This window comes from Callorhinus ursinus, unplaced genomic scaffold, assembly GCF_003265705.2.
Source record: "Callorhinus ursinus isolate GAN/ISIS: 27379988/994484 unplaced genomic scaffold, GSC_fseal_2.0 scaffold69, whole genome shotgun sequence".
In the NCBI taxonomy this organism is placed as follows: domain Eukaryota; kingdom Metazoa; phylum Chordata; class Mammalia; order Carnivora; family Otariidae; genus Callorhinus; species Callorhinus ursinus.
In genome coordinates this window covers 2,341,253-2,365,813 of record NW_027397131.1, presented here as the reverse complement: position 1 = coordinate 2,365,813, position 24,561 = coordinate 2,341,253, and the positions used below count along the sequence as shown (strand labels likewise).

Genomic DNA, 24,561 nt, shown 5'->3' with positions numbered 1-24,561 from the left:
AGGAAAACTTCCAAACTCATATTATGAGGCCACCATTACCTTGATCCCCAAACCAGACAAAGACCCCATCAAAAGGGAGAATTACAGACCAATATCCTTGATGAACATGGATGCAAAAATTCTCACCAAAATACTAGCCAATAGGATCCAACAGTACATTAAAAGGATTATTCACCACGACCAAGTGGGATTTATCCCTGGGCTGCAAGGTCTGGTTCAACATCCGCAAATCAAACAACGTGATACAATACATTAAAAAAAGAAAGAACAAGAATCATAGGATCCTCTCAATAGATGCAGAAAAAGCATTTGACAAAGTCCAGCACCCTTTCTTGATCAAAACTCTTCAGAGTATAGGGATAGAGGGTACATACCTCAATATCATAAAAGCCATCTATGAAAAATCCACAACGAATATCATTCTCAATGGGGAAAAGCTGAGAGCTTTTCCCCTAAGGTCAGGAACGCGGCAGGGATGTCCACTCTCACCACTGCTATTCAACATAGTATTAGAAGTCCTAGCCACAGCAATCAGACAACAAAAAGAAATCAAAGGCATCCAAATCAGCAAAGAGGAAGTCAAACTCTCACTCTTTGCAGATGATATGATACTGTATGTGGAAAACCCAAAAGACTCCACCCCAAAACTGCTAGAACTCATACAGGAATTCAGTCAAGTAGCAGGATATAAAATCAATGCACAGAAATCAGTGGCATTCCTATACACCAACAACAAGACAGAAGAGAGACAAATCAAGGAGTCAATCCCATTTACAACTGCACCCAAAACCATAAGATACCCAGGAATAAATTTAACCAAAGAGGCAAAGGATCTGTACTCAGAAAACTATAAAATACTCAGGAAAGAAATTGAAGACACAAAGAAATGGAAAAGCGTTCCATGCTCATGGATTCGGAGAACCAACATTGTGAAGATGTCAATGCTACCTAGAGCAGTCTACACATTCAACGCAATCCCCATCAAAATACCATCCAGTTTTTTCAAAGAAATGGAACAAATAATCCTAAAATTTGTACGGAACCAGAAGAGACCCCGAATAGCCAGAGGAATATTGAAAAAGAAAAGCAAAGCTGGCGGCATCACAATTCCGGACTTCCAGCTCTCTTACAAAGCTGTCATCATCAAGACAGTATGGTACTGGCACAAAAACAGACACATAGATCAATGGAACCGAATAGAGAGCCCAGAAGTGGACCCTCAACTCTATGGTCAACTCATCTTTGACAAAGCAGGAAAGAATGTCCAATGGAAAAAAGACAGTTTCTTCAACAAATGGTGTTGGGAAAATTGGACAGCCACATGCAGAAGAATGAAACTGGACCATTTCCTTACACCACACACAAAAATAGACTCCAAATGGTTGAAAGACCTAAACGTGAGACAGGAGTCCATCAAAATCCTAAAGGAGAACACAGGTAGCAACCTCTTCGACCTCAGCCGCAGCAACTTCTTCCTAGAAACATCGCCAAAGGCAAGGGAAGCAAGGGCAAAAATGAACTATTGGGATTTCATCAAGATTAAAAGCTTTTGCACAGCAAAAGAAACAGTCCACAAAACCAAAAGACAACCGACAGAATGGGAGAAAATATTTGCAAATGACATATCTGATAAAGGGCTAGTATCCAAAATCTATAAAGAACTTATCAAACTCAACACCCAAAGAACAAATAATCCCATCAAGAAATGGGCAGAAGATATGAACAGACATTTTTCCAAAGAAGACATCCAAATGGCCAACAGACACATGAAAAAGTCTCCACATTGCTCAGCATCAGGGAAATCCAAATCAAAACCTCAATGAGATAACACCTCACACCAGTCAGAATGGCTACAATTAACAAGTCAGGAAACGACAGATGTTGGCGGGGATGTGGAGAAAGGGGAACCCTCCTACACTGTTGGTGGGAATGCAAGCTGGTATAACCCCTCTGGGAAAACAGTATGGAGGTTCCTAAAACAGTTGAAAATAGAGCTACCCTACGATCCAGCAATTGCAGTACTGGGTATTTACCCCAAAGATACAAATGTAGGGATCCGAAGGGGTACGTACACTCCGATGTTTATAGCAGCAATGTCCACAATAGCCAAACTGTGGAAAGAGCCAAGATGTCCATCGACAGATGAATGGATAAAGAAGATGTGGTATATATACACAATGGAATATTATGCAGCCGTCAAAAGGAATGAGATCTTGCCATTTGCAACGACATGGATGGAACTGGAGGGTGTTATGCTGAGTGAAATAAGTCAATCAGGGAAAGACATGTGTCATATGACCTCACTGATATGAGGAATTCTTAATCTCAGGAAACAAACTGAGTGTTGCTGGAGTGGTGGGGGGTGGGAGGGATGGGGTGGCTGGGTGATAGACATTGGGTAGAGTATGTGCTATGGTGAGCGCTGTGAATTGCGCAAGACTGTTGAATCACAGATCTGTACTTCTGAAACAAATAATGCAACATATGTTAAGAAAAAAGAAAAAGAAGAAGATAGCAGGAGGGGAAGAATGAAGGGGAGTAAGTCAGAGGGGGAGACGAACCAGGAGAGACGATGGACTCTGAAAAACAAACTGAGGGTTCTAGAGGGGAGGAGGGTAGGGGGCTGGGTTAGCCTGGTGATGGGTATTAAAGAGGGCACATTCTGCATGGAGCACTGGGTGTTATGCACAAACAATGAATCATGGAACACTATATCAAAAGCTAATGATATAATATATGGTGATTAACATAACAATAAAAAATTTTAAAAAAATACAACAAGACACCACTTCACATCCATTAGGATGGCTTTTATTAAAAAAAAATAAAACAGAAAATAATTGTTGGCTAGGATGTGGACAAATTGGAACCTTTGTGCATTGCTGATGAAAAAGTAAAATGCTACAGCCACTATGGAAAACGTATGGTGGTTCCTCAAAAAATTAGAAATAGAATTACCATATGATTCAGCAATTCCCTAAGATGACCTGAGCCAAATTCTTCTGGGTATATACCAGAAGAATTTAAAGTAGTGACTCAACTGGATATGTGTACACCTGTATAAATAGCAGCATTACTCACAATAGCCAAACAGGAGACGAAGGTCAACTGTCCATTCAAAGGATGAAAGGATAAATAGTGGTACATACATACAATGGAATATTATTCAGCCTTAAAAGGGAAGGAAATTCTGACACAGGCTACAACATGAATTAACCTTAAAGACCTTACACTAAATGAAATAAGTCAATCACGAAAGGACAAATACTGCTTGATTCCACATGTAAAGTCCCTGGAGTGGTCTAATTCATAGAAACAAAAAGTCTAGTTGGAGGGGGGAACAGGGTGCTATTGTTTATTGGGTATAGAATTTCAGTTTGGAAAGATTAAGAAGTTCTGGGAATGGATGATGGCGATGGTTGCACAACACTGTGAATGTACTTAATGCCATTGAATTATACACTTAAAAATGGTTAAAATGGTAAATTTTATATAATATATTTAACCATAATAAAAAATGAAGAAAAGCCACATTTAGATGTTATAGATGACAGATTATAAACATAAATGAATTATCAACTTACTATGTTTACCTCTTTATGCTATTTTATCTTAAGAAAATCTGCAAGTTATTTGGTTTAACTCACAAATGTTTCTCTGAAAGATCTCCATTCATTCAAAAATATTAACTGAACACCTAAAATGTGCCAAGTCCTATGGAAGGTGATGGGCATTTTGGTAAACAAGACTCAGTATTATATTCTGATGCAAGGGGGAGGGGTGAAAAAGTAAGCAGAGGGATAAATAAAATAATGGCATTTGTAAGTTATAATGCAACCTTTTCTATAAAACAAAGGGGATAAGAAAACTGAGGACCTGTTAAGCAGGAGAAACAGGAAAGGACTCTCTAAGGGGTAATGGTGATGATCTCATAAGAGGATGGGACCAAGCAAAGAATGTAGGAAAACATTCCAAGCAGAGAGGACTGAAAGAGCAGTGTAGCTGGAGCATAGGGAGCAAGTGGGAAACACCACCTTAGGACACAAGGTCAAAGATAATGGCAGGGATTAGATCCCTCGGACTTTGCTGGGAGCTTTGGAGAAGAGTGGATTTGATTCCAAGTGTAACAGGAAGTCATTGGAGAAAGTTAATAAGAAGATAGTGATGGGATCTGATTCATATTTACTTCCTGGGAATAAGAATGAATCTTCTTCTGATTTACCAACTCCAAAGATTTGGGATTTTCATCCATCATATGGGAAAATGAAGGACTTCATTACTAATTCCACTTTTTTTCATGATAGTCCCCTTTATGCTACTTGGGTTAAAATAGCACTCTTGCCAAAGTATCTAAAAATTCTGATGCTAAATTTAATATCCTGGTACTTTGTGGTGATAAAGAGTGAATTTTTATTCAATAATAATTCTATTTTCTGTGCTAGTAATCTTAATTTTATTTCAAGACTTTTTCTTGTTTTTTTTTTTAAGATTTTATTTATTTATTTGAGAGAAAGAATGAGAGAGAGAGCACATGAGAGGGGAGAGGGTCAGAGGGAGAAGCAGACTCCCTGCCGAGCAGGGAGCCCGATGCGGGACTCGATCCCGGGACTCCAGGATCATGACCTGAGCCGAAAGCAGTGGCTTAACCAACTGAGCCACCCAGGCGCTTGGTTTTATTATTTATTTTCCAAGTTAGTAAAACCTCAACATTCAAAACATCAGAAAGCATGTTAAAATGTGACAGACAGACAGACAGTAATATAGACAAACTTTGGAGAAGAGAGAAGTATGATAGGAATTTTTATTAATTGTGCCAAGTGATATGTTTCATAAACCTTCTTTGTCTCATACTAAATCCTTAATAGAATCTCTACTACAAAGAAAAAGTATGTATACATGTAGTAGGTGTGTAATGCGTACTCCACAGAACGTTACTCCCTTGGAGAACACCTGTTGGTTTGTTTTCTTCTCCAGTTTTATTGAGAAATAATGGAAATACTTTATAAGTACAGCATGATGGTCTGATTTACCTTGGTTTTTAATATACAACCACCATAGACTAGAGATATCTCTCAATACCCAATGTCTTTTGTCAGTGTTTATATAGGGAAATTCATGTTTCTGTCTCTAAAACTCAACAAGAATTTAACAAAGTGATGCATGACTAAAATTTCAAGCTACATTCTAAATAAAATTGGTATAATGTCAACTACTATGCAGACTTCTGGAAAAATTCACTAAGCACCAACAAATCTCCACTGTTGCAGGAGCTAAAAGGCACCAGCCTCGTACTCGGTGTGGGCCATTCTCTGCTACTACTTATCCTGGGTTTCTATAGTACCTTCCATAGTTAGCTCTTACTTTTCCCTAGCATTACACAATGAGTCCCCCCACAAAAGTTGAGAAAGTATTAATGAAAACTATGGAGAAAAAAGTCAAAGCAATTGAGAACAGCAGTTACAATGGAAGAGCAAATATGAATACATACAAAGTGGCTACTAATAATCACTAACTGTCTGGTGATCAGGGCCCAATATGTTAAGCATTATCTCAACATGATAATTTGTCCCTGATATATAAGTTTTATAGAACTACATTATAATTTCTCCCACTTAGAATAAAGGGGATTAGACTCCGTACTGGCATTTTAATGCAGCGTGTTATCTTCAGGAACAGCTGATTGTCAATAAGCAGGGAAGTGGTGCGAGAGAAAGATGCTAGATGTGTGTGACAAACCACAAGCCTGGTGTGGCTGGAGTACGATGAAGGAGAAGGAGAGATGTCCCAAATGTAAGTAGGGGGCAGACACTGCACATGGCAGTGCTTTGTGGGGCATACTAAGGACACTGGATTTTCTTCTGAGTGAGATGGGAACAGATGGTAGGTTGTGAGCAGAGGCATGCACTATGATGTGACTTGTATTTTTAAATGATCCCTCTGGCTGCCATGTGCAGAACAGGCCACAGGGGCCAAGAGTGAAAATGGACACCAACTAGAAAGCTTCTGCAGTTGACCTGACTGCAGGTCAAAAAAGCTGATGCAGGACTGGAATAGGGTGTTAGCTGGTGAGCTGGTGAGAAGTGGCAAGATTCTTGATCTATTCTTCAAGTCAACCCAATGTGGACATGGGAGGTGAAAAAAAAAAAAAAGCTGAAAACAACTCCAAAGCTTTTGGCCTGAGCAACCAGAAAAATGGAATTGTTATTACACTGCAGTAAGGCTGACAGAGAAGAATAGATACGGGAAATATGAATTTAGTTGTGGATGAGTCAAGTTTAAAATTGTTTTAGATATCTAGATGGGTTGTAGGGTAGGTAGCTGGACATATCAATTTGGAGTTAGAAGAAAAAAATATGGAAGAATTAAATTTGGGAGTTACCAGTAAATAAATGAAATTTAAAGTTAGAAAGTCAAGTGAAGTCCAAGGACTGAAAAATGAGACACACTTCATCATTTCAGATCAAGTTGAAGAACATGAACAAAGGAGGCAGGTGAGGAACAGTCAGAGGTAGAAGAAAAAACAGGGAAGTGGATCCTAGAAGGCAAATTAACAGAAATTGTCCAAGAGAGAGTAAGAGGAGAGGAAGTAGAGGTAGGGAATATAGAAAACTTTTCTGTAAAGGGTAGCTGTCAAATGGGGCAGTACGAATGGGAAATATTTCAGCATGCTTCTTTGTTGGTAGCAATGATGCAGTAAAAAAAATTGATGATGTAGGGGAGTGGGGGACATGCGCAGGAGTTTACTTTTGAATAGTTCAGAAAATGGGATCCAGTGCACAAGAAGGTGGCCTTAGATGAGGCAGAGTTCCCAAAGAGGGAAAGCAGCAAATAAAGATACAGATGCAGACAGGCTGACAGATTTGGCAGATGGAAGATATGCACGTTCTCTCCTGACTGCTTTAGTAGTATTAGTGATAGGTGAAACAAAGTCATCAGCTTTGAATAAGGAGTAGAGAGGAGGGGGAATCGGAGTCTTCAGAGGAGACAGTAATATGATGTGACATGCTTTCCCTGAAGAGAGGTAAAGTGTAAGGCTATGGAAACTTAGTAGGATTGCTGTCACACTGAGAACTCATTTAAGGTTAGTGATCATGGGTCTAAAGGGAGACCAGTCATTCCGACTGTTTTTCTCCAGCTTCCTCATCTATTTCTCATCAGTGCAGGTGCAGAGGAACTCAAAGGAGGATTTAACCAAGGTTGGAGTTTTTTCCAAGGTAAGTATGACATGAGAAAAATGCTAGGAAAGAATAAAGTGGTAAATCATGGAGTCCAGGCTAATTTTGAGTACTAAAGGGAGTACTAAAGGGCGCAAGCTGGAAATGTGGGAGGTGGTAGATAGAGTGGGATACTTGCTATAAAGATGGTAGAGGGTGTGCAATTATTCATAACAACAAAGTCTAGGGCACAATAATAGGGTGGAGGACTGAAATAGGCAGAAGGACAAGATCACTGGAGGCAGGGGTTCACAAAACTGATAGGTCAAGGTATTAGATGGATAGACTACATGTCTTTTTAAGTCCATCAGGAAAAATATCTGAAATAGTGGGAGGCCGGGAGAGGGAGAGAAAGAGAATGAAGATACTTTTTATTTTTCGGAGTGACACTGTAATTTATTCTTACTAACCACTAAAAACATTTGACTATTCTTCACTTCAGGAATAGCATCATTTCAATACATAATATAATATAAAATACTGCTATTAGTGTGCACAGGAAGCAGCTGGTTATAGGCTGTGCATTTGCACCAAGTGCACTGGGGAGGTGGCATGTTCAGAAAGCAACTTGCGTGGCAGTACAGGCTAAAATTATGTGATGAGTGAGGTATATGTTCGAATTTTTTTTCAGACCTTGAGAAGTAATTGTGTAAGACTGATGAATCACAGACCTGTACCTCTGAAACAAATAATACATTATATGTTAAAAAAAAAAAGAAGATAGTAGGAAGGGAAAAATGAAGGGGGGGGAATCAGAGGGGGAGATGAACCATGAGAGACTAAAGAAATAATTGTGACTAACACATCTTTTCCTCAGCTACTTCCAGGTAAACACGGAGCATATTTGCCTCTATTTTCAATAAATGACACATCTGAAAATAACAATCGGAAGAAAGTTATTGATAACTTCTAAGGATGGTTAAATAAACTATGATAGAGCCAAATGATAGATAATGTGGTCATTAAAATGATTATGTGATGACTCTGTAATAACTCCAGAAAAAAAGCTGAATGTGTAGATAACTATGAATATCTAACTATCCCCTAAAGCTAGGCACTTAAAAACCCGAAAAAAAATCAGTCCATATATAAAAAGTATTTGAATTAGAATGAAGTATGAATAACTTTTTTTCTCTTCTAGATTCTATTTGATAATTTTTGTAATCAAATAATGTGGTGAAGCAGTAGTATGATGGAACTCTCCCATAAAAATCAGAGACAGGCAAAGCATTATAATACCACATATGTACAGTGTAAGGCATTTTGACAAGCAATATCTTTTTAAAGATTCACAATAACTACTTGAGGTAGACATAGCAGATAGTTTGGTCCATGTTTTCAGAGGAAGAAACTGAAATTCAGAGAATATAATTGACTTGCCTCTTGCTAGGCAAGTAGTATACTGGGAAGAAAGCCCCACTATACTTACTACCTTTATACTTCATTAGGAAATAGCTTAAAATTATGGTACTTTTTTTCTGTTAAAACAGATACAAGGGACCATATTTTACCACTGCAAGAATTTTGAGTTCAGAGAGCATGACTTATTAACCTTGGAATCCAATGTGCCATATGATATAACTGCTGAATAACCCTTTCTAAGATGATTAAATGAATGAATAATGAAATTACACCCAATGGCTGAGGAGCTCCTTAGTTACGTGTGAACTCTGCATCATCTTTCACACAATCAAAACAGTAACTTCATTGTCCTCAAAACATAAATAATCCATTTGTGCTGGACAAGTATTAAGATACTTGTTTTATAACTTCAATCTAATTTAAAATGCAGTATAGTGTCTTAATTTTTTTAAAAAAATTAATATACCTTTTTGTCAAATAATCACTCTCAATTTTACCTGTTTTCTTGAAATGATGGTTTAAAATGATGTATATTTACACAGTGATGAATAACGTACTAAATAAATAGTTCTCAAGAAGCATAAAATAGTGAACTCAGCTATTAGAGACACTGGGAAAATCTGGCTAAAGGAATTTCAGTAAGTGAAATTCCACGAATAAAATGAATAAATAAATCACATCAAGGAGTATGCTAAAAATTACCAAAAATGTCACTGTCTTCTTTTGGATCAAACAATACTTTATGATGATATTTCAAGTTACTTCATTTTTAAACCATGACTAATTACAATGCCAATGCTTCCAAAACCAACAATGATCTCACTTTTAAAACATTCTTGTCAGGATAACATTTTCTTACTAAAACATTACACTCATTCCTTTTAGCCAACCCTAATATTGAGTTCCCAACAGTTTAATCAGCTACATTTTTTTTATCAAATAGGCCAATTGTTATAACATTGCAGGGAGGGTGGATATTGGTCCAAAAATGTTATGAAAAAATAAATGACTACTTTAAATGGTAGTCTAAAAAACGCATTCTTTTGTCAGAAAGAACAGCTACATTCGGTCACATGCCATATTACTAGAGAAGATATATACAGCCCAACTTTGATCTTTTATGACCATTTTGGTTGAAAATTAAAAGCTGTATTGGGAATCTTCTCATTGAACTAGATCACTATTAAAGAAACAAAACTGATCCCCTTATGCATTCTGATCACTAGTGCTATTCTCAAACTCCTATCATGGTGCTGAAGCAGTCAGTTAAGGAATTACTAGTTAAGAGTCGTCCTGGGCTATGAATTTAACCTAGAATATGCTGGATTCATACCTGAAGCTCAGCAGAATATAGGTATTAACAGAAATGATTCAGTGAAATGTAAAAGATTTGACTCTTCCTTTGACCAACTTTAATTGGTATAAATAAGCAAATGGCATGCAAGTTGCATGGGGAATGTTCATAAAGAAAATTAGTGTTTGTATTCAGGTATAAACCAAGTAGAATAACAAATCTAAATAGAATGAGCAAAACAAATAAGTCAGTTGTTATTTAAAAGAACTTAATACTGGGGTGCCTGGGTGGCTCAGTTGGTTAAGCATCTGCCTTTGGCTCAAGTCGTAATCCCAGGGTCCTAGGATGGAGCCCCACATCAGGCTCCCTGCTTAGGAGGGAGTCTGCTTCTCCCTTTGGCTAGTGCTCTCTCTCTCTCTCACTCTCAAATGTCTAAAAAACAAACAAAAAAAGGAACTTAATACCAACAATATTTGCTCAAAAATTCCTCCAGGCTTCAAAAAGAATATAGGTTAAATGCAAGTTCTAACATCACTTAGATTATCTTCTATGAAATTATAAACAATGGTTTTAAATTTTAAAATATCTATTTTATAATCCTATGTTATTTTTAAATTGCAATGCTTTAGCATGAGTTTGAAAAAAAAGTTAAGGAAAAGCACTAGTCTCAGCACAGTAAAAATAGTAACAATAATGGAAAGAGCTACAATTATTAAATTCCCACTATATTTTTATTTTTTTCAATTATCAATTTTTGAGGAACCCCCCCGTACTGTTTTCCAGTGGTTGCACCAATTTACATTCCCACCAACAGTGCACAAGGGTTCTCCCTTTCTCCACATTCTCACCAACATTTATTTCTTATTTTTTTAATAATAGTCACTGTAACAGGTATGAGGTGATATCTTACTGTCGTTTTGATTTGCATTTCCCTGATGATTTTTGATGTTGACCATCTTTTCATGTTTCTGTTGGCCATCTGTATGTCTGTTTTGGAATAATGTCTATTCAGATCATCTGCCTCTATTCTAATTGGATTTTATTTATTTATTTAATTTAATATTTATTTATTTGAAGAGAGAGAGCACAAGTAGGCAGAGCAGCAGGCAGAGGGAGAGGGAGAAGCAGGCTCCTCACTGAGCAGAGAGCCTGATGTGGGGCTCGATCCCAGGACCCTGGAATCATGACCCGAGCTGAAGTCAGACGCTTAACGACTGAGCCACCCAGGCGCCCCTATTTTTTTTTTTTTGCTATTAAATCTTAAGAATCCTTTATGTATATGGATACTAACCCCTTAAGAGATATATGATTTGAAAATATCTCATATCATTCAGTAGGCTGCCTGTTCATTTTGTTGATGGTTTCCTTCACTATACAAAAGCTTTTTAGTTTGATGTAACAATTCCACTACTGGTATTTATACAAAGAAAATGAAAACACTAATTCAAAAAGGTGTATGCATCCCTATGTTCACTGTAGCATTATTTATAATAACCAAGATATGGAAACAACCTAAGTGCCCACCAATGGATGAATAGATAAAGAAGATGAGGTATATTTATATAATGGATGACTACTCGGCCATAAAAAAGAATGAAATCTTGCCTTTTGCAACAATATGGATGGACCTTGAGGATATTATGCCAAGTGAAATAAGTCAGACAAAAAAGACAAATACCATATGATTTCACTTATATGTGGAATTAAAAAAAACAAAACAAATAAAATGAAACTAATAAATATAGAGAACAGACTGGTGCCTGTCAGAGGGGAGGTGTTTTGGGGATTTGGCAAAATAGGTGAAAGTAGTCAAGAGGTGAAAACTTCCAGTTATAAAATAAATAAGTCATGAGGATGTAATTTATAGCATGGTGACTACAGTCAATCATATTGTATTAAATATTTGAAAGTTTAAATCTTAAAAATTCTCATCACAAGAAAAAAAATCTTTAACTTGGAATGGTGAACTAGTTACTAGGCAGTAACTAGACTTATTGTAGTGATCATTTCTCAGTGTATACAAAATTGAATCATTATTTTGTACACCTGAAGCTAATATGTTACATGCAAATTAACCTGCCCTGGGTCACACAAATAATACACGACAGGATAAAAAATTAAATATTCACTGCCAAACAATAAGGTTTTAAAATGAGGCTTGAGGCCCTCCCCCCCCTTTTTTTATACAAGCTTTAAGGCATATGAAACCCTAGAAACGTCTCTAAGGAGGCTCCTAATAAATGATTGTGTCTAAGCATCCTTACCTTTCATATGAGAAAACTGAGACCCAGGGAATAATGTCACTTCTCCAGGACATTACTGGTCCTTTCGTTGTTTTGAATAAAGCAAAATAAATTTTGCTGCTTAAAAAAGTTTTAAAAACTACTCAACTCAATGGAAAATTCTCGATATATCTTAATCTAGAAAAGTTTTAAGAAGGCCTTAATTCTAAAGGAAGAAAATTAAAGGGTCCTTTACCTACTTTTTAATGATATTTATATGAGAAAAGACTTAACATCTTCTATGACTATTTTTCAGTGGAAAATGGGGGGGAACCCATCCAATGGATCGTGACATCAACCTATGACTCATAAACTGCATTTTAAAAAACTAAAAATAGAATAAAAAAGTCTGATAAATGTATTATAAATAGCTAGGGCCAAGTATTGCTTCATGAAATCTATGTTGCTTATGCTGCTGTACACTCAGTAATGATGTAAAATGTATTTCTAGCATAGGCCTCAATCAAAAGAGAGTGAAAGCTACAATTCTAGAATCCCAAGACATTTTCCATATGTAATGTATCTGACATGAAAAGAGTTATATAATTATGTTGTGATGATTAACATTTCCAGGGTCTATATACCTGAAATATTTCGCTTTTTGTAATCATAGTAAAGTTATTGACATGCTGAAGAGCCATATCTATCAGAACATGCAAAGAAATTCTAAGAATATAGACTGATCAACAGTTTTCCCAAGAAACATAAACATAAAACTATTTGTGAAGTAACAACACAATGTTTAAAGAAAGTATCTGAAAGAAACTATGGCTCCTTGAAGAAATGGTTACTCTAAGTCTGGGCAGAAAAATACAAGATGAATGTGGAACATCTTATCTCAGAAAGCAAAGAAGCTATCAGAGATTAGCTTATGTCAAAAGCTGCAGGAGTCAGCTGAAAAGTTTCCCCCTGATCAAAGATGGGACAACTTGGCTTCAAAGAGAATAAGTGTAACAGATTGAAACACAAACATATACAAAAATTCAAGAGTTCAAATAAAAGAGAACACTGATTACCTCCATGGTTGCTAGGATATCAACTCATTATTCTAAAATTGGGTAAATAAAAGAATCTAGCATTTTTTTCTCCCTTTCCTCCATCAATTTTTTTTCATTTATATCCACAGTTCATGAAGGAAAGTTCCTCTTTGAGAAAATTCAAAGTTTAAAAAAAATGCATGACAGGGGCGCCTGGGTGGCTCAGTCATTAAGCATCTGCGTTCAGGTCAGGTCATGATCCCAGGGTCCTGGCATCGAGCCCTGTGTCAGGCTCCCTGCTCCTCGGGAAGCCTGCTTCTCCCTCTCCCACTCCCCCTGCTTGTGTTCGCTCTCACTCTGTCCCTCTCTCTCTGTCAAATAAATAAACAAAATCTTTTAAAAAAATGCATGACAAATTTAGAAAGTCACCAAATTATAATCCCTAATGAAATACTTATCAGTGATAGCTGTTAAGACCATTAGATAAAACACTGATAGGGAATGTTATAATGGATGAATTAGGCTGGCAACACCTGAACCCACTGATCAATTTTAACATAACTGTAAATGGGACAAGGCCTCTTAATGGGAGACAGTAGGAAGTATCCATAATCAATGTGAAGTATTACTGCCTAAAAAAGAACCTGAATCAAATCAGGCCTCTAGATCTACCAATTGTAGGAAACAGGGAATAGAAAAAGATGTTTAGAAAGACAAAGATGCAATTAGCTAAATTAAAAATATGGGAAATTCTACAATATCTGATTTCTTCAATAAACAATGGCAAGAAAAAAGTAGACAGGAAATCATTAAAGATTAAAAGAAACTTAAAAGATTCACTTAAATGCAACACTGTAGACCTTGTTTGGATCCTGATTTGCATAAACAAATTACAAGATGACATTTTCATAATTGGGGCAATTTGAATACAGACTGGATACCAGATGATATTAAGGACTTATTTTTTATTTTGTTAGACATGGTAACAGTACTGAAGTTTTGTTATACAGAGATAAAATATTTTTTTAAAAATCTGTAAGAATAACGCATGACCTATATAGAAATCCAGTTAGTAGGCTGACAGTCAGCAAACACTTTGACAAATAGATAGTTTCTTTTCAAGAAAAACATTTCAGTTTTGTGGTAGGTCCTGGAATTCCAAATCACTAAAACACACTGTCCCCCAACTTCCTACTTTCAATGGAAGGTATTAAGGATACCTCAACTGGGTAAATGTCAGTTTTGTGTCTGCTTCAGGATGTTTTTTCCATTTAAAATGTAAACTTATACTCTACATACAGTACTTTAAAATGTCACAAATACATAGTAATACTATGTCACTATAAATGCTGTATTAAAAAACTTACAAAATAGCAGAACTGTAAGACGAGCATGTTTCATGATCTTGAATCACCAAATTTATTTTCTTCCCTGTAGCTTTACTTATAGAAGTCTTCAGTTTCTTAGCTAGTTTTTTTGGTGTGTTGGTTATAGAAGATTCTTCTGTACAGCAGCTATATACCTCCACCTTTATCTGAAAGTCTGGCCCTCCTTCATTACTAAAATCAAGAGCATTCATAACATTAGAAACTTAATTCAGTAGAAAATAAAACTGGAACATCCTTTGGTGTTTTCATAACATTTAAAATCACAATTTGAAACAGGTTTATGTTAATATATGTTAATGAGACAGAATCTCCCTGTGTTAATTATTTAGTATCTAAATGACCTCAGAGAGTCAGGGTAACTTCCAGAGCTACCAGCTTCTAAAGTAGGGCCAAATTAACACAATGCGATCAATATATGTAGCACAGTCCCAAAGAAAAACAATGATATGCCCTGGTCATCTTGTTGCCAATGCTGTTTTCCTGATGTCATGTCTTCAGTTATACCTTTTTGTAAGGTATTTACATAATATGTGTGATTTTCTGAAATAACTATTCCTCCAAAAGGAAAAACTTATAAAACCAAAGAAAAGGATTTTTCTGCTGAAAACTTCAGTGTTCATTTCTTTTTCATAAAGAGTCACAGTCCAATCACTACCATGCCCTCCCCACCCCACCTTTGTACCCAATAACTCTAAAATAATGCTGCACTGTTTGGTTATCTAGGGGAAAACAAACACACAAGCAAGAAGCAATACAAAGAGCTATATACTACAAGGCAGGAACTCCTTGAGGGAGAGTGCTGCCTTGGTAATCTCTACATTCTTAATCTTGCATAAAAGGTACTCAATACACTATTATACTCATATGCAAAAATTTTGCACTTTTAGCAAATGTAAGTCTGGCTTTGCACTTTTTCAGACACAATGAACTACCTTTACCATAAAAGATTGTGGTGGTATTACTAACAAAATTTATTTAAAACCACAAGAGATCCATCAGCAGTAGATGTTGCCTTACATGGAAGATCCATCAGTCTCAGAGATTTTAAATGGCCAATCTATACTTTGGATACATCCAAGGAGTAACTCCCAGATATTTTTATAATTTACTTGGCAACCTTTAAACATACAGTATTACTGGTAATGACTAACAAATGTCAATATTTAGAGAAAAACCAGAGATTCATAAATATTGAATACTTATTAAAAACAATCATAACAAAAGCACATTTTTAAACATTTAGAACATTTGTCAGCAGTTATTTTTGGAACAATTTAAAATATTTACAGAATTTTTTAAAAATTATAAATCATGTGGTGTCTTCCGAAGTAACTTGCATTGTTCTCTCAATGAAAAAAAAAATTGTGATTTTGTCTTTGTGGTAAAAGCAAAGAATAGCAAAGTGATGTGAAGAAAAGAGCCCATTAAGAGGACAGTTTTGGTAGAAAAAATGCACTAGCAAAAGTTGATTATGGAAATAAAAGTAGTTAGATAACCAAGGAAAATTATTCTTTTAGTCTCAGTTACATAAGCATTTGGTGATATTTTGAGGATCCTAAATAAATTCCTTTGTTCAATAGTTTGTAAGAAGGCCTGCACAACTGCTAATAACTCAGAACAATGTGTTTTATTTTTCTGTGCTACACAATTATTTATGGCATACTGGACAGAAGCCACAAAACATGGTTTGCAATAGTTTTCCTAATGTTATGTGAGTGGCAAAACTACTCTCCAATCTCTACTGTTTAGCTCCATAACTGAAAATGGCAAAAACCATGTACATTCAGTTTTATTTTAATAGTTAAGTAGCTATTAATATTTAGATACAAAGACGTGTTTTTGAAACCCTGAAAGAAATACAAATCACACACTGAGTTAGACCAATAGAACCTCTGAAAGAGGCCAGGAAAAACTTATGTTGGTTAAAAATGATTTCTATGGCTACCTGAGGAGTTCCTTCTGGTTCTGTATTATGACCACAATAAAATGAGCCTGTAAAAGAGCAGGGGCAATAAAAACAGCCCTAAGGATCACCCAATTTTTTACTGTTTTGGAGTACACGAAAGAAGTACACTGTAAGAAAAAGAACATCTCGAAATTTTACCAAAGTGCTTTCTCTATGGTACATATTTCAGGACAATCTTATAAATAAAGTTGTTATAACTATTTTAGCATTTCTGTAACTAAATATCCCATATGAGATGTAAGAACCTGTTTTATGCTCAAATTCACTTTATATAAAATAATGTTATAATGAGATTCCATTGTATTCACAGCTTGGTTAATAATGAAACTATACATGTATAAAGAAACTAATAAAAATTTATCATATCCAATGAGTAAAATATTTACTACTCATATTATATGATTTCTACTTTATTTTACATTGAAAAATTTCAAATGCAAAAATGGGCTTCTTCTGAATAAAGTAATTTTCAAAATCAATTTAAACATTTAAAGATCTTAATGCTTCAAAAATAATCCAAACCCAATAATTTTGCCTTCCTTTAAAGGTAGAATTTTAAATTGTTCTCATTCTCTGAAGATTTAAACATACTTACAATATAGTTACATTTTCAAAACATAGATCTGTGATTGTTTTATCCACAATCACCATGTCAGTATCAAAAACTTCAGCTCCCATTTTGAATAAACAGAAAATGGCATACTGCTGTGATCCTAGGGAAAAAAGAGTGCTCCATGAGATGAATCATGCCTATATCATGTTGAAATCTACTTGAAAATGACAAATTATCTCTAATATCTGTTAAAAGTTTTTTTTTATGATTTTATTTATTTGAGAGAGAGAGAGAGAATGAGAGAGAGAACATGAGAGGGGGGAGAGTCAGAGGGAGAAGCAGACTCCCCACTGAGCAGGGAGCCCGATGCGGGACTCGATCCTGGGACTCCAGGATCATGACCTGAGCCGAAGGCAGTCGCTTAACCAACTGAGCCACCCAGGGCGCCCTTGTTAAAAGATTCTTATTTTCATATATATTACACTGTAATCAACTTTTTATAGGGACTGCTCTGTCAGTCTATGTTAACGCCTTTCCCAACCAGAACAAAGCAATTAAACCAAGGAATATCAAAAAATACAGCTGAAAATACAGGCCTCTCAGCAGCCTAAAGCAAGCATCACATTCATAAATTTTATTCCTAGAAACTCTTTAGACTTTCATTAATAGCCAATTTATTATTGTATATATACTATTACTGCTGTCATTTTGGTTTCCAAGTCTATTTAAGAAGAAGTTTTCTATTATAAGAGGTTAGGGGCAGGCACGTTAACAACAGCAAAACATTTTCCACAAAACTGAGAGCAAAGGAGGAAACCACAAAAACAATAAAATGTAGACATGTGAACACAAAAAACATAGCTGCTGAGCCTTTTAATTTGGTGATGTTTTTTAAAAGTATTGGGTGATTAAAGGGCTAAAACCTCATTACTGAGAAAGTGTAGCTCTTCAGAAAAACTTATTCTCTATAGTAATCAGAAAGATACACTTAATCCCCACATGTATTCCTTTGTAAAGTAAATTATATTTTCTAATTGAATAACAAATATACTAACCTGACTTTGGATTCTTCATACAAAACTAATTATGCTTAATATGATTCAGTTTTTAAACTATGAGGAACAAAGCTATCACAATAGACAAGAAAGATAAAGGATTATCATATCTTTTCCACTTTGCCTCTAACAGCTAGAAATCATTTGAGGTTAATTTCTATGACCTAAGCAATACATGGATTTGTGAAAATACATGGATTTGTAAATGCTGAAGGGGTAAAATCAGATCAAGCTAAAAATCTTTCCCTCTTAAACCTGTTAAATAATCTGAAGTAACAAAACAAGGCAGAAAAGATCTCCCAGATTCTGGTCAAAAAGAAATGCTGCCTTTACCTTTACTCCTTAAACATTTTCTTTTGTTGTACCCTTCCCTTCCACACAACCTGTTACAGTTCTTGCATGGGTTCCAATCAACAACTAAAAGTACATTAGGTAGGTATTATCTTAATTAGTATCAAGCAATTACAACATAGTTGTACTAAAAATAGGAAAAAACACAGTTCAGCAAGATACAGCTTATTCTGCCATCTGACATCAATTGATTTCAGTGTGGTAGCAGCTTTTTCTCCCAATAATCACAAATTTACTATACCCTAAAGAAAACACTTAAAATATAAATTAAAATCGTACATACGTTCCTTATTGCTGAAGTGATCAGAGTCTTTCCACATTAGTGGTATACGAATATCTATGAAGGAAGGGAAAAAGAAATGACAAGTAATAATCTTGATAAATTTCATTTCTTAGCGTGAAATGAACCTCTGAATTCCATAACGGATTCTGACCATTAAAGCCAATATAAAATTTATTATTTAAATATTCTAACACAGGCAATATTTTCTCAAAAATAGCTTAGACTAGGAACATAAAATCTCTTACAGTTATTTAAATAATTTACTAAAAATCCCTACCAACTATTACTCAAGAAATTATTAAGTAAGGTCTGTAATAAGCTTATGCCATAACATTTTCATTTTGTGATTTGTGTTTTTGCAATAGATGAAATAGTTGAATTTCTATTTTGGGTAAGCAGTAGCAAAAAATGTAGTTAAATACATTTCAAAATCATAAAATAGTAGGTAGAAAGGATGTCAGGACTTCCACTATGCAAACTTTAAAGATGAAAATTAAGTGACTTGTCTAAGATCATTGTTCGTGACAAACAGATCCAAACTTTTTCATTAAGAAGATTTAACTTGTCTATGAAAGAATTTGCAGATCTTTGTATATTCATGTTACAAACTATGGCATTTCCCTTAAGAAATAAAACTAAAAAAAGTAATGCATTCCTTCTTCAAGACCAAGGAAAGGGCATATGTTCTAAAAGTGATCAAAATGTATTTTCTCTCATTCACACATTCTTCAAACCTTAAAGTATTATGTTAATGATCCTTATTCCAGATGTTAATCTAGACCTTTGACACAGTCAAAATTTTTCCTTCCTAGTTACCTCCATTCTTCCCTTTACTTTTAATACTAGATCAACAATTTTCCTCTGACATTCTAACGGTATCTATATATTTTCAAAGAGAATCAAAGTTCTACCAAGTAAATTAAGATATATGAATTACAGCATAACACAGCACAGTAGAAAGCTCAATGATAAAGTGAAATCAGTTTTAATTACTCAGAGTATAAATACCTCAAACCTTTGTGGAAAATTGCTCTGTTCAAGACACTTCCCTATTACACTTAGGATGTCGATATGCATATTTTCATACCTATTAATTATGCCACTTTCAAATAATTACAAATCTTTATGAACATAAGCTGCTTGGCTACATTTATGTTGTGCTTCACTTTAAGTCCTATGATTCTTTGTCTACATATTCATTTGTTTAGAATCCTTTTTAAGGTTCTTAACGCCTATTTCTAATTTCCTTTCTAGAAAAGCTTTATAATACTCCTTCATCCTTACCCGTCCAACCAGGTATGTAATGTATGAGTGTCCCTGCCACTGCTACCTAAGCAGTTTTGATAAAAAAAATATTACTTACTGGGCTCTCTCCATGTGCCCAGCTAAACACTTTATATACATCTCATCTAACCATAATTTTTAGGAAAATATATTTGCTAATTTAACAGACAATTGACAAATTTAGATTTGCATTTTTTTAATTAACAAGAAAAATGTTAATACATTTATCAGCCACCTCAGTGAATGTTTGTATCCATGACCCACTGTTCTTTTTTTTAACATACTGTTTATGCTTTGTACTTTTAAAAGTTAATTATTTAATCTATGTGAGAATTTTGGGGTATATGAGGTAAAATATTCTTCTTATAAAAATAATTGTTCCAGCTCCATTTATATATCTAATAGGCATTCCCTTCCTCATTGATTTAATGATTCAATGGATCTTTCTCATATATGCCATTCTGAGTATCTGTCCTTTGGCGATATGCTTTACAGACCTAACCGAACCATTTAACAGTTACTGTCTATCCTAATAGCAATACCATTTATAACTACTGAATCTTTATAGGATACTTTACCATTTGCTAGAAATATATCCTTCCAAAACATCTTATTCTCAATTGCAAATTTCTTTATGTGAATTTTAGAAATATATTGTCCAAATTCCCCCTCTAATGTATGGTGATTAACATAACATAATCAAATAAAAATAAATAAATAAATAAAACATTTTATTAGAATTCTATTATCCAAATTAATTTGAGAACTGGTAACTTTATAATACTCTGTCCATATATATTCAGTAGCACTATACAGTTACCCTTACGTTTTTATTAAGGTTATTCTTGGGCTATTTAATATTTTTGTTTTTTGTTGTTTTTATTGTAAAAGATCTTTTTGCCATATTTTCTAAGTAGATATTATTGGTTCTGAGAACAGCTTACCACTTTTTGTATATTTACCTTGAATCTAGCCACTTCTACTGATTTCTTTATTAGTTCAAATAGTGTTTCAGTAAATTTCCTTAGATTTTCTAGGTCTGCAATCTATTATTTTAAAATAGTATTCAGTTTCTCTATTTCTTTTCAGCAGTTTCATCTTTCATTCTTGCTATTTTAGCTACAATTTCTTAAATTGTGTCAAAATTATATTGATAATAATAGACATTTTTACTTTGTCCTTGATTTTAATGGGATTGCCTTTATTGTTTTATAATTATGACTTGGCTGATACCCTGTCAAAGAGCCTGCTTCTTGCTTGGCCACAGTTGCTGACTCATTTCATTTCACAACTGTTCTTGTTCACAGCTGTTCTTGTCCTATTAGGGTGGTATTAACTATTTACACTATCTTGGGAGGAACATGAACCCTGAGTTCCTCTGCTATATACCATTAGCCTATGGGTCAGTCTTGCCTTTTCCCATGCCTAGCTACGTCAAATTCTCAAGAGAAGGCACACATTTCTTATCTATTTCCCAGGTGGTCAGGTACTGTTCAGATGACAAAAGATGTGTAACCTACCAACTATGATTTTTAATTCAGCTTCAAATAGAAATTCCTTCCAGATTCTTGCAAATGGTTGGCTCAGTTTTAGCTGACAGTGCTCTTACCTTTGTCTCTTTTTATGTCTTCATTGACACTTTTATGATAAACTGAAAGAGACATACATAATACAATGGCTAACTTGATGCTGTCAACTCCTAAAAGTCTATCATTTTCAGAAGTAAAAACTGAGGCACTTTATGAATTGATTTGGCTTTAGATATTGAATTAGTAGTCAATGAATAAGCAGAGACAATTGCCACAATGCAATTATTTGATATTTAGTAAGAACGATCAGGATATATCTGACTTATCTTTTTATTTTTATAAGGATCTGGCCATGAGTGGTGAAGCTGGAAATGGAAAACCCAGGTATTGCCTGGTAATCAATGTAATCTCAGAACATTAGGAACCTTTGTTGCAAATACTCATTTTGATCAAAAGTCATCCCAATGTCAAAAGAAAATGTATTTATAAAGGTGAATTAGTTTTTAATTTTCTTTGTTTTTATTTCTTACAAATAAACAGACAAGATATAATTAAGGTGAAGCAAAGATGAAGAGAAATTACATATGTATTCCATTTTCTGAGGCTTCCAGTTCCTTAACTTAAAATTATCTCTTGGAAAGAAGGAGCACATGCAGAAATAAGTTTAATTTCTACACTTGAGTATTTGTGGTCAGGAAAATAGTTTTTTTCTCTTACTTTAAATGCTTTTACTTAAGTACTCTTCTAAATGTGCAGTAAATGTTAATATCATGAATTGCTGTAGCAAATAAACTATTATGTCGATAGATGTTAACTCTATCATGTCATTTTAGTCTTCAACAGCAATTTAACATATCTTACTCATGTACTTAGTGGCACTAAATCAGAAGCAAGAAATGAGGATTATGTTTAAGTATTTTTAGAAAATCTCCCTTAAAGATCTCAAATATTTTATTTATTCACATTGAAATGTATCTAACATAGTGCACAACTACTACGTAAAAGTACTGTGTTTGGCATCAGAAGCATATAAGGAGGAATAAAACAAGTTTTATTCCAGTCTTATAATTGGAAATATGAAGACATGAATATAAATAACTATAAAACAAGCAACAGATTTTATATAGTTCAGTTACTTTTCTGAAGAATTTTTTGCTGAGGGCAATTCTTATGATTTAGGACAATTACATCCTATAAAATTCAGATCTATCCTTCCTGCATGAGAATTTTATCCATAAAGACATTTCTAAAAACAGTTTCTTGGGTAAGAGAGCTGAAATGCAGCTGCATGTACCCTGGAGCTAAGAGAACAAGGCCTCCGGCCAATGAAACAAGCTAGTTATGATTTAAGGGCTGATGGAGGTCGGTTGTTCCCAAAATGTACCGATGAGATAATATTTGTAAAAGGTACATTATCTGGCTAGTGTACACGAGTCAGCCTGTGTTCACTTCAATCTGTGGCATCTCCAAGCCACTGTCTGGTTTCCTTAACACTTTGGAGAAACTGAGACAGCACAGCATAAGTGCCATCTAGTGGTAAAGGGTCTCCCATCTGGATTAGGAATTTAAAGAAAGAAAACATCATTTCCAGCTGGAATGATAAGAGGGAAGGCTTTATAGATGAGCAAACAGGTCCTGAAGATAATATAGTTATTTCAAGAGCTAATTTGGTGTCAGAAGTAGGCAGTGTATTGACAGAAAAGGGAGAGAAATGTCTGGCTAAGCAGACAGTTTATGTACAGGAGTAGAAGATATGGCTAGAAAAATAGTTGTGTCAGAATGGAAAACTCTTGAGGGGGAAAGTTTGGTTTTTATCCTATGGAAAACAAGAAGCAGTCATCCATCCAATCAATATCCAATGAGCAATTACTATGTGTAAGCACTGTTTTGGCTTCAGGGTATACAGTGATGAACAAAACATACTTCCAACCCTCATGGAACTTCTAGCCTGGACAAACATTAGAAATGCTACTGAAACTTCTGAGCAGAAAAGGAATGGAGTCAAATATTTGAGTTTGTAGCCCAGCCCAACCACTTACAGGAAGTCTGAGTCTAGAAAAAGAGAATTATCCTACCTACTTCACAAAACTGCACTGAAGAGAAAACTGCATAATATATATAATACATATGAAACAGCTTTCTCAAACTGTAAAATCTTACATAAATGTACAGCAGAGTGATGAAAACAGTGTTTTGGAACAACTATAGATAGAGGTATGCAAAATAAAATGAAGAAAAAGAATGGATGCGGGGAGTTAAAAGCCCACGAATTCTAAGAAGGTACTTAATAGAATTTATTCAGCAATATAAAAACAATCATACCTGATATGGCAATCTTTCCTTTACATGCTGTCCGTTCTTTACTGTCAAAATTCACATCACTGTCAAAAGGAAAAAACCTAATAAAAAAAAGATCTTTTCTAATAAGGAATATTTTAACAATCTTTCACAAATGCCTAAATATTAAAAACAGACACATATCCACGCATAATAATGACTTCCAGTTAACATAAACTGCTTCACTCAAACTTCACCATGTTTAGTCAACAGCTAGCTGCCTTTTAAGAGAAATATATAGAGACATTCTCTTTCATTTTTCATATAAGCTTTACATTCCCTGAAGATTATATACTGGCTTACCCTACAATGAAAGCCTTCTGTGAACACTTATTTATAAGCAAGATGTGCAATATTTGTCCAGGTCCTAGGAAGTGTAATACCTTGGATCACCTTTCGTAAATTACATTTCTAGCTTACCAGATTATAGTTGCCTGAAAAAGCTAAAGAGCTTCCCAACCATGAATTTGCTGCTCAGTAGTACTTTATCCTTATAAAAATCTTACAAATATCAAAAAATTTATTCTCTGCTATATATTTATATGCAGCAATATATATCATTTCTTTGACATTCAAAAAAACTATATACTAAAACAATAAATTAACTCAGGCACTAAAGGAAGGGAGTGGCTCTGCAGAGAATAAAATATGGAGTAAAACATTGTCATGACAATAGAAAAAGTCTC

General features: G+C 34.8%; 1 protein-coding gene and 1 long non-coding RNA gene across 8 annotated transcripts in view; one reads left to right on the top strand and one right to left on the bottom strand.

Moving 5' to 3' along the window:
- The window catches only part of RTKN2 (rhotekin 2), an 84,381-nt gene that overhangs the window by 39,308 nt on the left and 20,512 nt on the right, over positions 1-24,561 (bottom strand). For 3 of the 5 annotated variants that reach the window (XM_073886192.1, XM_025850331.2, XM_073886194.1), the window contains 4 exons: positions 23,861-23,919; positions 18,726-18,779; positions 17,079-17,196; positions 14,497-14,688 (listed from right to left, as the gene is read on the bottom strand). In XM_073886192.1, coding sequence (XP_073742293.1) covers positions 14,497-14,688; positions 17,079-17,196; positions 18,726-18,779; positions 23,861-23,919 — 423 coding nt within the window. Of the gene's footprint in view, positions 1-14,496; positions 14,689-17,078; positions 17,197-18,725; positions 18,780-23,860; positions 23,938-24,561 lie in introns of all 5 variants that reach the window. The other 2 variants (XM_073886191.1, XM_073886193.1) reach the window with 1 other exon arrangement.
- The window catches only part of LOC141371349 (uncharacterized), a 52,795-nt gene that overhangs the window by 14,211 nt on the left and 14,023 nt on the right, over positions 1-24,561 (top strand). For 2 of the 3 annotated variants that reach the window (XR_012376246.1, XR_012376245.1), the window contains exons 2-5: positions 5,671-5,790; positions 7,164-7,214; positions 19,980-20,021; positions 21,882-22,029. This is a non-coding gene — a long non-coding RNA (uncharacterized lncRNA). The remainder of the gene's footprint in view (positions 1-5,670; positions 5,791-7,163; positions 7,215-19,979; positions 20,022-21,881; positions 22,030-24,561) is intronic. The other variant, XR_012376247.1, reaches the window with a different exon arrangement.